General features: G+C 35.0%; 1 protein-coding gene across 1 annotated transcript in view; it reads left to right on the forward strand.

Moving 5' to 3' along the window:
- ASZ1 (ankyrin repeat, SAM and basic leucine zipper domain containing 1) overlaps positions 1-18,309 on the forward strand; it is a 105,837-nt gene that overhangs the window by 44,055 nt on the left and 43,473 nt on the right. The window contains exons 5-6 of the mRNA XM_043968289.1: positions 16,337-16,448; positions 16,938-17,072. Coding sequence (XP_043824224.1) covers positions 16,337-16,448; positions 16,938-17,072 — 247 coding nt within the window. The remainder of the gene's footprint in view (positions 1-16,336; positions 16,449-16,937; positions 17,073-18,309) is intronic.

Genomic DNA, 18,309 nt, shown 5'->3' on the forward strand with positions numbered 1-18,309 from the left:
TCCATTTCTTCTGTTAATGTAAGCAGTTTATATTTTTAAAATATTCTTCCATTTCGGGGGCAGCTAGATGGCGCAGTGGATAGAGCACTGGCCCTGGAGTCAGGAGTAACTGAGTTCAAATCTGGCCTCAGACACTTAACACTTACTAGCTGTGTGACACTGGGCAAGTCACTCAACCCCAATTGCCTCACTAAAAAAAAAAAAAAAATCCATTTCACTTAAATTGTTGAGTTCATTTGCATGTAATTGGGCAAAATAACTCCTAATAATTGCCTTGCTTTTTATTTTTTATTAGTGATATATTCACCCTTTTCATTTCTGGTACTAGTTATTTGGTTTTCTTCTCTCTTTTTTGGATCATATTAACCAACGGCACAACTATTTAATTTTCTTCATAAAATCAACTTCTGATTTTATTAATTCAGTGGTTTTCTTATATTCAGTTTTATTAATCTCACTTTCCAATTTGGAGTTTAATTGGGGTTTTTTAGTTTGTTTTTCTAGTTTTTGTAATTGCATAGCCAATTTATTGTTCTATCCTTTCTCTATTTTTCTGATGTAAACATTTAGAGATGTAAACTTTCCTGATTACTGTTTTTATAGCATTCCATAGGTTTTAATGTATTGTTTGTTATCATTCTCTTTAATAAAATTATTTGTTGCTTCTATCATTTGTTGTTTAACATACTCAGTCTTTAAGATTAGGTTATTTAGGCTCCACTTAACTTTGAATGTGTCTCCATGTTCTTTTATTAAACATAATTTTTATTGTATTATGACTTAAAAAGGATGCATTTATTATTTCTGCTTTCCTGTATGTAACTATAAAGTTTTTATGCCATAATCCATGGACAGTTCTTTGTAAAGGTATCATGTACCACTGGGGGAAAAAAGGCATATTCCTTTCTATTTCCATTCAGTTCTTTCCAGATAGCGTCATATCTTGTTTATCTGAGATTATTCATTTCCTTGACTTCTTATTTTTTTTTGCTAGATTTATCTAGTTCTGAGGGGAAGATTGAAGTCCACCACCAGTATAGTTTTGTTGTTTATTTCCATATGTAATTAACTTAGCTTTTTCTTTAAAAAATTGGATGCTATAACATTTGGTGTGTATTGCTTTACTATTGATATTCATTATCTATGGTACTTTTTATCATAATGTATTTTCCCTATTCATCTCTTAATTAAAACTATTTTAGCTTTAATTTTGTCTGAGATCATTATTGCTACCCTTTATTTTTACTCTCTGTGTATCTCTCATTTTTAAATGTGTTTTGTTTTTTTGTTGTTTTTGGTTTTTTTTTAGTGAGGCAATTGGGGTTAAGTGACTTGCCCAGGGTCACACAGCTAGTAAGTGTTAAGTGTCTGAGGGCAGATTTGAACTCAGGTACTCCTGACTCCAGGGTTGGTGCTCTATCCACTGCGCCACCTAGCTGCCCCTTAAATGTGTTTTTTGTAAATAACCTTATCTCGTTCTGGTTTTTGTTTAATTCTGCTGTTTCCATTTTATGGGTGAGTTCATCCCATTCACATTTATAGTCATTAACTGTATTTCTCTCCATCTTATTTTTTACCCTGTTCCTCCTTCTTTCTCTTTACCCTCTCCCTCCTCAAAAGTTTGTTTTGTTTCTGACTTCTACCTCCCTTGAGACTTGCTCACTTCTATCAATTCCCTTTACCTTTTATTATCCCCTTCCCCTTCTACTTCCCTGTAGGAAAAGATAAAGTTCTATGCCCATCTGAATGTGTGTGCTATTCCCTCTCTGGGCCAATTCAGATGAGAGTAAGGTTCAAGCATTATCTGTCCTTCTTACCCTGCCATCTTCTTCTCCATTGTATAGACTGTTCCTTTCACACCTCATTCCCCAATTAATGGGCATTCCTTTGATTTCAAATTCTTAGCCACTACAAAAAGAGCTGCTATACATATTTTGGTACAAAGAGGTCTTTTTTCTCATCTTTGGGATATGAACCTGCAGTGGTATTACTGGATCAGATGGTATGCACAGTTTTATAGTCCTTTGGTCATAGTTCCAAATTGCTCTCCAGAATGGTTAGACCCACTGAACTCATTCTTAATTGAATTTATTATATTTTTTCCCAAAAAACCTTCCACTTTCCAAACTTTCCTATTATTGTTGAGGCTACCACTATCCTTCTAGTCCCCCAGGCTTGAACCTTGATGTTATTTTTGATGTCCTACTCTAATTTTCCATAGCCAATCTTTTGCTAAAGTCTGTTAATTTTATCTTCATAGCATCTCTTGCCTGCACCCCCTTCTCTCCTCTAATACCACCATCACCATGTTGTAGATCCTCAGTATCTCATACCTGGACTATTGCAATAATCTGATGATTAGTCAGCTTGCCACAGATGTCTCTCCAATCCAGTTCATATACCATTCAGCTCTCATTGTGATCCTCATTAGTGCAGGTATGACCATGGAACAATCATATTCAGTAAACTCCAGTGGCTCCCTATCATTTTCAGAATCAAAAATAAAACCCTCTGGCATTTAAACTCTCCATAATCTATCTATCTACCTATCTCTCTCTCTCTCTCTCTCTCTCTCTCTCTCTCTCTCTCTCTCTCTCTCTCTCTCTCCCCCTCCCTCCCTCCCTCTCCCTCCCTCTCTCTCTCTCTCTCTCTCTCTCTCTCTCCCCCCCTCCCTCCCTCCCTCCCTCTCTCCCTCTCTCCTTCCCTCTGTCTCCCCCCTTTCTGGTTTTCTTACACTGTTACCTACCTCCTAAGTTTTCTTTGATCAAGTGACCCTGGCTTCCTTGCTGTTTCTCAAAAAACATTATTTATTCACTCTAATCATTTTCACTGGCTGAACCCCATCCCTGGAATGTTCTCCCTCCTCATCTCTTCCTCTTACCCTGGCTTTCTTTAAGTTCAAGCCAAAATTCTATCTTGGGCAATAAGCTTTTCAGCCTCTCTTAATTCTAGTACCTATTATTAAATTACAGTATAGTGTCAGAAGTTCTATTTTGGACAATTTCTTTCTCTTCTTTTATTATGTGATAAGTAGGGGAGGCTAGGTGGCACAGTGGATAAAGCACTGGCCCTGGAGTCAGGAGGACCTGTGTTCAAATCTCACCTCAGAATTCACTAGCTGTGTGACCCTGGACAAGTCACTTAACCCCAATTGCCTTAAAACATTTGGGGCCATCTCCAGTCGTCTTGATGTTTTTCTTGTCACTGGACCCAAATGGCTGTGAAGGAGAGAGTGAGTTTGGTGATCTTGCACTGCTCTACCTCACTTAAACCCTATTCAGTGCAAGTCATGACATCACCTCCCAATGTCATGGCCCTCTTTGAGAACCAAGGACAAAGGACATGAAAAGTGATGCCAGTGAAGTACAAAACACGTCTTCCCCAAGTTAGTTTATTGACTGTGCACCCGTCCTTTCTTCCAGCTTACTTGTGTATTGGTCATAGCTTAAGCAGGGTAGCAGCATAATGCTTTCATTAAAACAACATTTCCTCTTGCCAATAATAGGATTTTTCAAACTACTATTAGAATACCCAGGTGTGGAGGGTCTTGTGTGGACTCACGATGAGTGAGATGAGCAGAACCAGGAGGACACTGTACACAGTATCATCAACATTGAGTGCTGACCTATTGTGATGGACTATGTTCTTCTCACCAATGCAGTGGTACAGAAGGGTTCCAGGGAACTCATGATGGAGGAGGATCTCCAAATCCAGGGGGAAAAAAAGAACTGTGGAGTATAAATGCTGAATGAACCATACTATGTCTTTTGTTTTTGGTGCTGTTGTATTTCTATTTTGAGGTTTTTCCTCATTGCTCTGATTTTTCTCTTATAACATGACCAATGCAGAAATATGTTTAATGTTATTATATATATAAATATACAAATAAATATGTGTGCGTGTGTATATATATATATATATGATCTTGTTAGTAATAGTAGATAGTAAGAGAAGTTATGCCCTAGATAATAACAAATTTTATCATGTTCTGAAAATTTGAAAATAATATTTATTCACACAAAAATATACTATATGTAATTTAGATGTACTCATGTAGTATGATACTTTACAGTGATAGGGTTGGAAGAAAGGTTAATTTACTAATGGTGAATCTGCAAACTATACCAGGAGTTCTTGAAAAAAAATATATAGGGGGTTTTATCCACATTTTATAAATGAAGGAATAAAAATCAATCCCTTCAAATTTCATCCAGGGGGCAGCTAGGTGGCGTAGTGGATAAAGCACCGACCCTGGATTCAGGAGTACCTGAGTTCAAATCCGGCCTCAGAAACTTGACACTTACTAGCTGTGTGACCCCGGGCAAGTCACTTAACCCCCATTGCCCCGCAAAAAAAAAAAAAAATTTAAATTAAAAAAAAAAATTCATCCAGGTCATGCAGTTGCTGACAAAACTGAGAAGAGCACACATTTTGATTTTTTTTATCCAATTATTGATAGAAACATTTGCTGAGGCTCACTTTGGTCCCTTCAGTTGGTGGGATGTTTTCTTTATTGATTAGACTTTTAAAAATGGAACTGTTCTAGCCTCAGGAACAAATACACAGTTAAAATCTATGATAAAAGTATTAAAAGCTAGCAAACTAGGGTACAGTATCACATTACCACTGCTTCTGAATCTAAATCAGTGTAAAGTTTTCCTCAAGGATTAATAAGGAATGTAAAAATAACATACATCAATACAATTTTCTTTTAAAAGTAAGGAGATTCTGTATTAGGCCATAGTAAAAAGAAATCCTGTAAAATGATTGGACATTTGCTTCCTGAATTATGTATTATTAAATCTCCCCAAAGCCCTTTCTCCAATGACTCATCATGGAATGGAGGTGATCCTGGGTTCTTGAATGTTCTGCCAGGAGATAGTAATCTCTGGCTTATTCTACCATGCTGGGAAGGATTGAACCATGCTCCGTCAACAGGCTTATATTCATTCTGAGGACAGATTACCCTAGCTAAATGCAGAGAGGTTTAATACCAGTATGTTGGCCACTTGGTGATGAATTCTTAGGTCATGGCAACCCATTAAACTAAACTACAAAACAGCCCTCAGTTTTGAAGCCCTTTTATCCTTCTGCAGAAGTTGTCACAATGGTAGAAGGGGATGGTGGGGGGGGCGGAGAATGCAAGATTTATAAAGTTGTGGTACTATCTATAAATTTTACTTACATTTTTGTATTTTAAATGTGATTTTCTCATCCAATGACCATTAAATACTAGTCATACAACTTGAGGAACTAAATCTTAACGATCTTGACATTCTCATAGAAAATTAAACTAGAAGACAAAAAAAGAAGCTAAGTGGAGGGATGGCATACAGATTCTTCTTTCAGAGGCAAATAAAAGAATTACTGAATGTTTTCAGTAGGTGCTGAAAGGTACATTGTTTTATTTGAAAAAAGAGCCCACGATAAAGATAGTTGCCCTTTATGTACCAACACATTAGTTTTGATAGTATGAAATAGAGAAGTTCTATAAAGACCTTGAAAAGATGCTCCAAATTAAATTAGTATATACTTTGATAATCAATAATTTTATGCAAGACTATGAATAGGTAAGGATGGACAACATTGGCTCTGCAGCTGATTCAGAGGCTATGGGTGGGGGGGGGTCTCTTTCTCTAGTGAGGCCTACCTCGGACTTTATCTGTGTCAGTGTGACTGTGGGGTTGGGCTCCACTCCCTGCCCCCCCCCAACAGCAGTCCCCACCTGCCGACCTCCTAAGCTGTGTTTGGATGGGAAATGATCTCAGCCCATTCTTTTTTGGGTTCTGCTGCTTCAGGAATTGCCCTATGGCATTATTTGGAGGTTTTTTGGAGTGATCGTGTTGTGAGTTCTGAGAGCTTACTGCCTTTTCACAATCATTATCTCTAACAAAGTTAAAGCTAAGCTAGATTTAATTAAAACAGATAAGTAGGGAAACTACACTATGTCACCAATATTACACAATATTGTTTTTGAAATGCTAGCAATAAATCCACTGTTGGTGAGTTGTGAACTGATCCAACCATTCTGGAGAGCAGTTTAGTATTATGCCCAAAGTGCTATAAAACTGGGCATACCCTTTGATCCAGCAGTACCACTGCTAGATTTATATCCCAAAGATATCCCTCCAAAAAAGAGAAAAAGACCTATTTGTACAAAAATATTTATAGTGCTCTTTTTTGGTGTCTAAGAATTGGAAATCAAAGGAATGTCCATTAATTGGGGAATGGCTAAATATACTGTGATATATGATTGTGATGGAATATTACTGTGCTATAAAAATGATAAACAGGACAATTTCAGGAAGATCTGCAAAGACGTATATGAACTGATGTGTAATGAAGTGAGCACAACCAGGAAAATGCTGTGCACTGAGCCAGCAATATTTTGTGATGAAGAACTGGGAATGACTTAACTATTCTCAGTAATATCATTATTCAAGATAATCCCAAAGGACTAATGATGAAGCATACTATCCACCTCCAAAGAAAGAATTGGTATTGATTGAACACAGACTGAAGCATGCTATTTTTCACTTTCTTCCTTTTTTTTTCTTTTTTAAACTTGAGTTTCCTTATATAAAATTATTAATATAGTAATGTTTTACATAATTGTATGTATATAGCCTATATCTGATTGCTTACTGTCTCAGGGAGGGTGGAAAGGTAAAGAGGAATAGAATTTGGAACTCAAAATTTTAAATAGAAATGTTTTGTTATTATTAAAAAAAAAAAGAGGGACAGCTAGATGGTGCAGAGGATAAAGCACCAGTCTTGGATTCAGGAGGACCTGAGTTCAAATCCAGCCTCAGACACTTGACACTTAACTAGCTCTGTGACACTGGGCAAGTCACTTAACCACAATTGCCTCACCAAAAAAATTTTAAAAAAGAAAGAAATGCTAGCAATAACAATAAGAGAAGAAAAAGAAATTGAAAGAATCAATTGGAAATGAGGTATATGATAATATATTTTTTAAATCCTCAAAATTCAATTTAAAAATTTGTTGAAACATTTATTTTAGCAGAGTAGTAGGATGTAAAATGAACCGCCATAAATCATCAATATTTTTATATATCACCAACAAAACCCTGCAAGAAGAGATAGCAAGAGATACCCCATTTAAAATAACTTTATTCAGTATAAAATACCTGAGTATACTTGCCAAAACAGACCCAGGAACCATATGAACATAACTATAAAACATTCTTTATACAAATAAAGTCAGATTTAAATAATTGGAGAAATATTAATTGTTCGTGGGTAGGCAAAATCAGTATAATAAAAATGACAATTTTGCCTAACTAATCTATTTAATGTCATCCCAATTAAATTACTAAAATTTATTTTACTGAGTTTGAAAACAATCACAAAATTGATTTGGAAGAACAAAAATTCAAGAAGTTCAAAGAAACTTAAAAAGGAAGAAGATTCAGCAGTACCAGATTTCAAACTATATTATAAGGCAATAAATATCAAAAGTATTTGGTACTGGTTAAGAAATACTTAGATTAGTGAAACAGAGTAGACATGCAATACACAGGATAGTAACCTTGTGTTTGACAAATGTAAAGATTTTAAGTTATGGAGATAAGAATTTGTTATTTGGTTTTTTAAAATGTTGAAAATGTTGGAAAGCAGTCTGGCAGAAATTGGGCATAGACCAATATCTTAAACAATGTATTAAGATACAGTCAAAATAGATACATGACCTAAAAGATATCACAAGAAAATTAGAACATGGAACATATTACCTACCCATCAGACTTATGGATAGGAGAACAATTTACAAATAAACAAGACAGAGCATTGTGAGGTGTAAAATTGATAATTTTGATTATATTTTAAAGGGTTTGTACAAATAAAACAATTGTAGCCAAGATCAGAAGGAAAGCCTCTAGAGAAAGAAATGATAAATCAATGTATAGTATAGATTTACATATACATATTTTGTGTATACAAATAATATGTATATAAATGTATGTATTTGTGTTTAATTGTAGCCTTTTTCTAGGGTGGGATGGGTGGAGATGGAGAAGGGAGAAAAGTGCACAGCAAGAGAACAAAAGAAAACCAAGAAGGAAGTGCAGAAAAGTGGAGTAGCTTTGAAACTGTTTACATTTATATATTTGGGTTTTTTTAAGAGTAAGTAGTTTGAAATGGAAATTCATGATTTTATATTGAATCCTCTTGTTATGTTGGTGTATGTGGAAATGCTTTTTTCTGTATTTAAATTTAAAATGAATAAAAAGTTAAAAGGAAAAAAGTATAGCCATAAAAGCTCTTTTCTAACCAGGTTTTATCTTTAAATTCTTTAAAATCATATAGCAGCAGAAATTATTTTTCTAAATGTTGCAGCAAGGCTCGACAACAAGTAAGCCATAAGAGAGTAAAATATATGCTCACTTTAATGATTTCCTAGGTGATAGAAGGTGCAAAGCAGATTCCAGACAAAATAATCTATGAATTTGGTGAGGTACTCCAAATGTTGTTTGCAAATGATGTAATTGCATTAGGAACAAAAACATTCTAGTCTTTTCAGTGAAATACATAACAATTAAATAAATGGGGGTCAGCAACATTTTGGTACAAAATAAAATTAAATTTATGTCTATTAGACACAAAAAATAAATCAGTAAGCATTTATTAAGCGCTTATTGCCTTCCAGACATAATTTTTTATGTTATTTTATCTATATTTTAAGGGTAAACACTAGAATCGAAATATCATAGAAATTTTCTTTGCATTATACAGTGTCAGAGTTCTGTGGAATATAATTTAAGGAATTATTTTGATATAAAGATGTTATTACTATCTGTTAGGAGATTATACTTTGGTCATGCCTTACATGAAATTATAAAGCTGAATCAATAATTACAGGCCATATATATTTGTAATTTATGTAGAACAAAGTATTGAGTTTGGAATTCTGAGAGTCCCTGGCTGTGCTTGCTTACCTGCTGCCCCTGTAACCTTGAGGAAGTTATTGTTTCTCTTTGGGTTCAATATTCCACATAAAAATGAAATTATTTTGATTAGATCACAAAGGTTCTTTTTAAATTGAAATCTTATGATCTTAAAAACTATAAGTCATGACATCATTATGATAGGAAAAAAGATAGCATAAATAATCTGCTATAATTTCTCATAATTAAGGGCTTGCCAACAATAGATAACTAATTAAGAACTGAAAATTCACTTAAAAAATTCATTGTCACTTTATACATCAAGTTTTAAAATATCTCGTCATTGCAGTGGCTAAAGGTGTCATAAGCAAAGAAACTTTTTTTTCTAATGTGTTTAATATGGTTAAATCTGCTTAGACTACTATTGTGATTTCACTGCCATTATTTACTCAACAAACATTAAATGTCTATTTGGCATAAAGAACCATGCTAGGTGTTGGGGAAGATAAAATATTTAGAAAGGTCACTAACTCTACTCACTTAAAGATTAGTAAGGAAGCTCAGTGAGAATGAAAATTTTATAGCTTTCCCAGCAGCACTTCATTGAACTATAGGGGCTCTGCTGAAACAATAAATTATTCTTGGAATAGCCAGAAAGAATGATAAAACATGTAAGCTATAAAATATTTTTTCACTTAAGAAAAAGGCATTTGGTAGTATTCCAGATTGTCTTTTATAGTATAATAAAAGCCTTATCACATATTCTATAAATGCTATATTCATGAAGAATGTTAAAATTTTGTTCCCTAAAACTGGTAGGGAGTACTCACACAGGATTCCAGAATCAACAAGAAATTCTTGTTCTATGTATGATTAAGCTTTGGAAAACCATCTTGGGGCCATAGAAATCTCAATATGGTTTTCTTTTCTTTTTTTGGTGGGCAATGGGGGTTAAGTGACTTGCCCAGGGTCACACAGCTAGTAAGTGTCAAGTGTCTGAGGCCGGATTTGAACTCAGGTACTCCTGAATCCAGGGCCGGTGCTTTATCCACTGCGCCACCTAGCCGCCCCCCTCAATATGGTTTTCCATAGCTCTTTATCCAAAAGTCCAGTGACTTTTGGACCTAGGTATCCAATAAAAGAGAAATTGTTCTCAGTCAAGTACCCAGATATATAAGTTTATAGGTTAATAGAATTATCCCATTTATATCATGACTTTCCTCATTGCAGTTTCAATATATAATGGGTTAGCATAAGAAAACAAACGAAAATTTTCTGGGAGTTTTACAGAAGCCACAGACAACACAGAAAAGGTTTTAAACTCAGGAATTCATAAAATATGTGTATAATATTGTATAATATCAATATATTTTATATTTTAATATCATAATAATTCAGACTTCTTCTCTGGTACAAAGGGAGGCCAAAAAATTTTATGTAGATTTTCCAGATTGCAGGGGCACCACACCCCTAACTCCAAAGTGTGGAAGAGATAGCTATTGTCAGTCTTTCAAATTGTAATACTTAATGCAAACAGAATTACAATGAATCAGTCTGTTATACCCCCAAAATCAGTTAAGGTAAAGTAACAATACAGGATAATAAAATGAGCCCTGGACTGGGAAATTAATTTCTTTTTGACAAGATGTTTATTATATGCTTTATAGATTGTTGTTAGACACTGAAGAAAAAGCAAAGGTTATATAATTCAATTTATCAACCATTAAGTTCTTACTAACAGAAGCAGGGACTAGGAAAACAAAAAAGAAATAATCCTTGTCTTTAAGGACCTTACTGGGGGAGATTTGCATGATGATGTGACATAGCATGTTCACAGATGAGTGAATAAAAATATGTGCAAAATATTGTTGAGGAAGCACTAACAGCCAGGGGGAATCAAGAAAGGCCCAAATCCCTGACCTTATGGAGCCCTACAGCCCAGCAAGGTGATAAAATACATACATAGGTAACTATAGTATACATATTATACTGAATTTGAGATGTCCATAATGAAATGTTTTATTAGGTTCAAGAAGGAAGAGGTTTTTGTCAGTAGGTGATGAGGGAATGACTCTTGGAAGAGGTAGCATTTACATTGAGTTTTGTTGTTGGTTTTTTTTTTTGGTGAGGCAATTGGGGTTAAAGGACTTGCCCAGGGTCACATAGCCAGTAAGTGCCACGTGTCTGAGGTCGGATTTAAACTCAGGTCCTCCTGAATCCAGGGCCGATGCTCTATCCACTGTGCCACCTAGATGCCCCTACATTGAGTTTTAAAGGATGGTTAGGAATAAAACGGCTGCAGCCTTACCACCCTGAATTCACTTGATCTCATCAGATCTTAGAAGCTAAGTAGGGTCAGGTGTGGTTAATGCTTAGAGGTGAGATCACCTGGTAATACCAGGTGCTATAGACTTTTTTAAAAGTGGCAGATAGGGATGCTAAATTACTGTTGGTTGTAAACAGATCCAACCATTCTGGAGAACAATTTGGAACTGTGCCCAAAGGGCTATAAAACTGTGCATATCCTTTAATCCAGGAGTACCACTACTAGGATTATATCCCAAAGACATCCCAGAGAAAAAGACCTATTTGTACAAAAATATTTATAGCAGCTTTTTTTATGCTGGCTCAGAATTGAAAATCAAAGGAATGCCCATCAATTGGAGAATGGCTAAACAAGCTGTAGAATATGATGGTGATGGAATATTATTATGCTATAAGAAAGACAAGCAGGATGATTTCAGAAAGGCCTAGAAAGACTTGCATGAATCGATGTATAGTGAAGTGAGCAGAACCAAGAGAATGTTATGCACAGAAACAGCAATATTGTTTGAGGAACTGTGAATGACTTAACTGTTCTCAGCAATACAATGATCCAAGACAATCCCAAAGGACTATCAATGAAACATACCATCTACCTCCAAAGAAAAAACTGATATTGATTTAACACAAACTGAGGCATTGCTATTTTTTCTTTTATTCAAGTTTCTTTGTACGAAAATACTAATATGGTAATGTTTTACATAATCACACATGTATAATCCCTCACAAAGTGGCAGCTAATCTATAGTCATATGGAAAAAAATGCTCTAAATAACTTGATCAGAGAAATGCAAATTAAAACAACTCTGAGATACCACCCCACACCTATCATAGTGGCTAACATAACAAAAAAGGAAAATGTTGGATGTTAGAGGGGATGTGGGCACTAATGCACTGTGGTGGAGTTGTGAACCAATCCAACCATTGTGAAGAGCAATTTGAAAGTATGCCCAAAGGGTTCTTAAACTATGCATACCTTTTCTTTTTTTTTTTGTGGGGCAATGGGGGTGAAGTGACTTGCCCAGGGTCACACAGCTAGTAAGTGTCAAGTGTCTGAGGCTGGATTTGAACTCAGGTACTCCTGAATCCAGGGCCAGCGTTTTAACCACTGCTCCATCTAGCTGCCCCCTATGCATACCTTTTGATCCAGAAATACCAATGCTAGGTTTATATCCCAGAGACATCCCAAAAAAAGAGAAAAAAAACTTTTTGTACAAAAATATTTATAGCAGTTATTTTTGTGGTGGCTAAGAATTGGCAATCAGAGGAATGCCCATCAATTGTGGTATGGCTAAACAAGCTTTGGTATGTGATTGTAATGGAATATTATTGTGCTATAAGAAATGACGAGCAGGATGATTTCAGAAAGAACTGGAAAGACTTGCATGAATCAATGTATAATGAAGTGAGCAGAACCAAGAGAATGTTGTGCACAGAGACAGCAATATTGTTTGATGAAAAACTGAATGACTTAACTATTCTCAGCAACACAATGATACAAGATAATCACTCCAAAGGACTAATGATGAAGCTTACTATCCACCTCCAAAGAACGAACTGATATTGATTGAACACAGACTGAAGCGTGCTATTTTTCACTTTTTTCTTAATTTGTTTTCTTGAACAAAATGACTAATATGGTAATGTTTTACATAATTTAACATGTATAACCTATATCTGCTTACTGACAGGGAAGGAGGGATAGAATTTGGAACTCAAAACTTTAAATAAAAATGTTAATTATCAAAAAAAAGTGGCAACTAGATGGCTTAGTGGATAGCACTGTGTTTGCACTCAGGAAGACCTGAGTTCAAATTCAGCTTCAGACACTCACCATGTAATCATGGGCAAGTCACTCAACCTCTGTTTACCTCAATCCACTGGAAAAGGAAATGGTAAACTGGTCCAGTATCTTTGCCGAGAAAACCCCGTGGACAGTATGGTCCACAGGATCACAAAGAGTCAGACATAACTGAAGAACAAGGAATAAAAGAGATAAGAGGTGGGGAGAGAGGAAAAGGATGTAACGTAAGTAATTAACAATGGTATAGAGTTGAGAAAGCTATCAGAATTTTAGAATTGAAAAGGTCCTCAGTGGTCATATAATTCAACCAAAGGTTCAGAGTACGGCACCCTCTCAGAGACATGGTGGACAAAGAAGTTCAGAGAGTTGGGAACAGATCCTAGAGTGGAATGAAGGAATGAGCATGGTTGGCCTCTGCACTTTCCTCAAAATGGATGTTCTTAGATGCATTAACCATTCAGAGAAATGGGCTTGAGCTAGTGATCTTCCATGGTGAGAAAGCTTCTGTGGCATGATGTAGAAAGAAAGAAGTCCAGAGAATTAGACATGGAGCCCAGAAAGGAAAAGAATCACAGAATAGATTTTCCCTGTAGTGAATTCATCTGCCTTTTAAGGGATGAAATTACCTTTTATGCAAGTCAGGTTTTTAGAAACTCTATATTTAACAGAGAAAGAATGCTCCATTAGATACTTAGATAATTGAAGTACTTCATTATTAATACATCAAGCCTCTGTGCTACATTTATTATCTGTTTTCCTGAATTTATCAGTTTCCTCTTTCTGTCCAGATGTGTGTCCCAATTACTTCAGAAGTCAGTAGTGGAGAAAAATTGTTGTTTGTCCTTCATTCTCGAAGAGGATCATGACATTGGGGTGATGTAATGAGTTGTAGTGAATTGGATTTAAGTGAGAGAAGGCTGTGCAAGGTCACCAACCTCACTTTCTCCTCCAGAGCCATCTGGGTCCAGTAGCAAGATATATATCAGGATGACTGGAGATTGCCCCAGATGTTTAAGGCAGTGGTAGTTAGGTGACTTGCCCAGGGTCACACAAGTGGTAGGTATCTGGAGTGAGATTTGAACTCGAGTCCTCCCAATTTAAGGGCTCTATCCATTATGCCACCTAGCTGCCCCTGAAGAAAAATTAGTGATTAAAGAAAGAGTAGCTGTAGGAGTAATTTGCTGGAAGAGCCAAGGAGATGAGACTGAATGTATGTGACATTGGCAAGGAGAAAGACCACCTCTACATTTAGACTGAAATTAATGAGGAGAAGATATTGATTTGTAGAGGATGTTGAAATGTATCACAGGGGAAGAAGAGATCTCAATGGTAAATGGCCTTTTTTTTCTTATAAAGTATGAGGTAAAAGTCCTATGATGAGAGGGACTTTAAAATAGGTTTGAGCAGTGAAGAAAAGATTGGGAACTTACACTGGGGGAATGGAGTCATCAGTTGGGGATGAGTAAAAGATTTGCCTTTTAGCAATGAGGGTCAAGTTGAAATTAGACAACAAATTTATAGTTGGCACAGTTAACAGGGTTTTGGTTATTTTTTGCAATATTTTGCTCAGCAGCAAAATTTAAGTTACCATTCTGTATTTTACATCCATACTCCTAGAACAAGCAGTCTCCACTTCTTTCCTCTTCTCAACACCTTGTAATTTGGCTTGTGACTTAGCCATTTAACAGAAAATTCTCTACAATTTACTAAATCATCTCTCAATTACCAAATCTAATATAATCTTTTCAAAGTTATCATCTTTTTTGGTGAAGAAACCTAACTAAATTGAATTATTATAAATGCATTTGACACTACTGACTACTAGGTACTGTTTTTCTCTGGGTTCTTGTGACACTTTTTTCTGTCTTGGTTGTCTTACCTGTTTAGCAATGCCTTCATATTTTCCTTTGTTCTATCATCATCTATGTCCTGCTCATAATTATGGTGTATGTCCTGGGCTTTCTTCTAATCCCTCTCAACATCCTCTTTCTTAGTGATTTTGTTAGCTCTCAAAGGTTCAATTATCAAATAACTTAAAGATCTATGTCCTAGTCTCCTTCCTGGGCTATATCACCAGCTGCCTAGTGGAGCTTTCCAGTTATATGTTAGATAAATATCCTAAACTCAGCATGTCCAGAACAGAATTCATTACCTTTCTCCACCCACTTATCCTCCTAATTTTCCTCTTGTCAAGGGCATCACTAGCAATCCAATCCTCAGGTACTCAATCTAGGAGTAACTTTTAATTAAATTCTTTATCACTTGCCAAGTCTGTCTCCCTCTTCAGTATCTCTCACATCCATCCTTTTGCCTCCACTCTAACCTAGTATCTTATTTGAGGCCTTCTTCACCTCTCGATTGAACTATTATAATAGCCTCATAATTAGTCTCATAATGGATTAATTCAGTTTCTTACTTTTCCACTAATCTTCCACTTAGCTGTCAAAGTGATATTCCTAAAGGACAATTCTAACCATATCATTAACATCGTGTCTGTGTCCAGATTTGAACTCAGGTCCTCCTGAATCCAGGGCCAGTGCTTTATCCACTGTGCCACCTAGCTGCCCCGATATAGTCTGTTTTGAAATCACTACACATACTTTCCCAAAGCTGCCTCTTTGTAGCATGGAGGTGGCAGCATCTAAAGTGAGTAAAGTATAAGCTCAGGAGTAGATTGTACCATGATAATAAATTTAGACTATAAGTAAAAATTCGTTTTTACAGTAAATATTTCCATTGCTCAAAATTATTATATGCCTGGTTATGATAGTTAAATTTTTATGAGTAACAATCTTCAAATGCAGATTTCTTCAAGCCTTATCATTTTATATAAGTGAAAAAGAGTTTTGTGATAGAAATTATGACATTGTTATAGTAAATATTACATAAAATTTCACTAGAGGGTGCTGTGTAAACATTTATCATACAATATGAAGAAAGCCTCATTCCTTTCATTGATTGGTATGGTTTGCCCATTTTAAATTTGTGTGTGTGTGTGTGTGTGAGGCAATTGGGGTTAAGTGACTTGCCCAAGGTCACACAGCTAGTAAGTGTTAAGTGTCTGAGGCCGGATTTGAACTCAGGTACTCCTGACTCCAGGGCCAGTGCTCTATCCACTGAGCCATCCAGCTGCCCCGGTTTGCCCATTTTAAAATATGTTGACTTAGAATAAATCTTCATTTCATATTCTGTATTATTATACCAACATAGAAATTTGAATAATTGAAAATAAATAGTTGCTAATAACAATATTAACAAATATTTGCATTTAAATAATGAATATTTTGTTTTGTTTTCTCCCTAGGAAGTATATGACCCCAATCATGTATGCAGCTCGAGAAGGCCATGCTCAGGTTGTTGCTCTCCTTGTTGCTCATGGAGCAGAAATAAATGCCCAAGATGAAAATGGTTATACAGTATGATTACTTCTATTCTCTATTGTTAAAGGCTCTTGTTTCTACGACATTGATAACATTTAGAAAATTCTTTCAGGTAGTAGGAAAAGTTAGGAGGTAATAGACTCACTGGACATGTTCTTTGCTGATATAAGGAAAATGGCACACACTTCCTGTGGCTTTTGCTTCAGGAAAACAGTAACCTCTACTCATCTTCAAAGCCTTAAGCTTGGCCCCTCAAACAGAAATATTTTATAGGAGAAAATTTTTTCACTAATAAATTGAACTGGATAGATCTTTTTATTCCATGGAACCACAAAACTTTAGTTTTATTTATTACTTTATTTTTATTAAAATTGTGATGTAACAAGGTTTGGAATTAACTTTAGGAGTACACAGAAATATAATAAGATGAAATGAATCCTATCTATCAATACTTTTTTAGTAATGATTTCTTATTCTACTGAAAAACATTTTCTCTGTTACTCCTTTTTTTTTCCCTTTTTTTAGGCATTAACATGGGCAGCACGTCAGGGTCATAAAAGTGTAGTTTTGAAATTACTTGAACTGGGAGCTAATAAAACAATACAGACCAAAGATGGAAAGACAGCAGGAGAGATTGCTAAACGAAATAAGCATCCAGAGGTATTGTTCCATTTAGAAACTCTAACTTGCAGAGATGGAGGAGGTGGTGAAAGGGGAAGATACAGACAACCTGATGCTTTGTCAGAGATAAAATGTTTTGCCCTTTTGTCAAGTCATAATAATGAATCTGACAATCAGTAAAAGGTTTTACTGTGTTGAGTCTTTTCTCCAAAAAGCAGAGTAACTAAAACTTTATTTAATACCACATGCATATGGAATTTAATTGATTTACTAAATTTAAGGTTTTATAAAAGCTTGGCAAAATCTTTTAACCTTAGAAATAAAATTATATTAAGATATGTTTATTTGAACATAATGAATATGAACATAGGGGTTTTAATTAATTTTCCTATAAAGCCACCTGAGTGTCAAAAATTGAACATATCAAAGTAACATTGTTTTGCATTCTTAATTCAAAGAAATTAATTCAGAATATAGCATTCCATTGTTTCATTTTCCACCTAAATAAATATGAAACAAGAGTATATGTATAATCATGATGCACATATTTGATCATATTCCTTACATAAAATCTTATTTTGCAGAGTATTACAGACATAATGATAAATATTGATATTTGCATAATATTAGTAAATTGCTGGGTTGACATTAATATAAGGTCAGAATTTGTTTTGACTAAAGGTTATAAAACTTCTGGTACAAAAAGTAATGTAGAATATTTGTCTTGAGAATAAATCATAAAGTTCAAAAGAAAACATTAAGGATTGGTTTGTTAAAGCATGACAGCATGTAACATAACTAAATTTGATTTCTCATATATGTCATCATCAGTGCCTTTCACAATGTAGGCCCTTAATCACTGCTTTTAAATGAGACCAAAAGATCATCATGGTAATTAACTGCTGTGTCAAAAATAGCTTTTGTTGTAATTTTCTAACTAAAATACCAAAAGAGACTTGGAGTTACTAACATCACCTATGTTAAGTCAAAATAATCCACAAAATAAATTTGTAACATTTATGTTTTGTTTCTTAAATTTGGATAAAACAGTCTTTAGCTAGCTTACTGCTAAATTAATTTGCACATAGACTATATTTGATTTCATACAGTAATAATTATATTACCATACATAATTTACCTGTTAAATTATCTCCCAAAGAAAACTCAGATTTTTTCGTGTGAAATGTTTTGAAATAACTAATCAGAATTGTGTAAAATACACTTTAAATATTAGGCGATCGGATTTAAATAGCTTTCTATTTAAATTTTGACATTC

Source organism: Dromiciops gliroides, chromosome 5 (genome assembly GCF_019393635.1).
Source record: "Dromiciops gliroides isolate mDroGli1 chromosome 5, mDroGli1.pri, whole genome shotgun sequence".
NCBI lineage: Eukaryota > Metazoa > Chordata > Mammalia > Microbiotheria > Microbiotheriidae > Dromiciops > Dromiciops gliroides.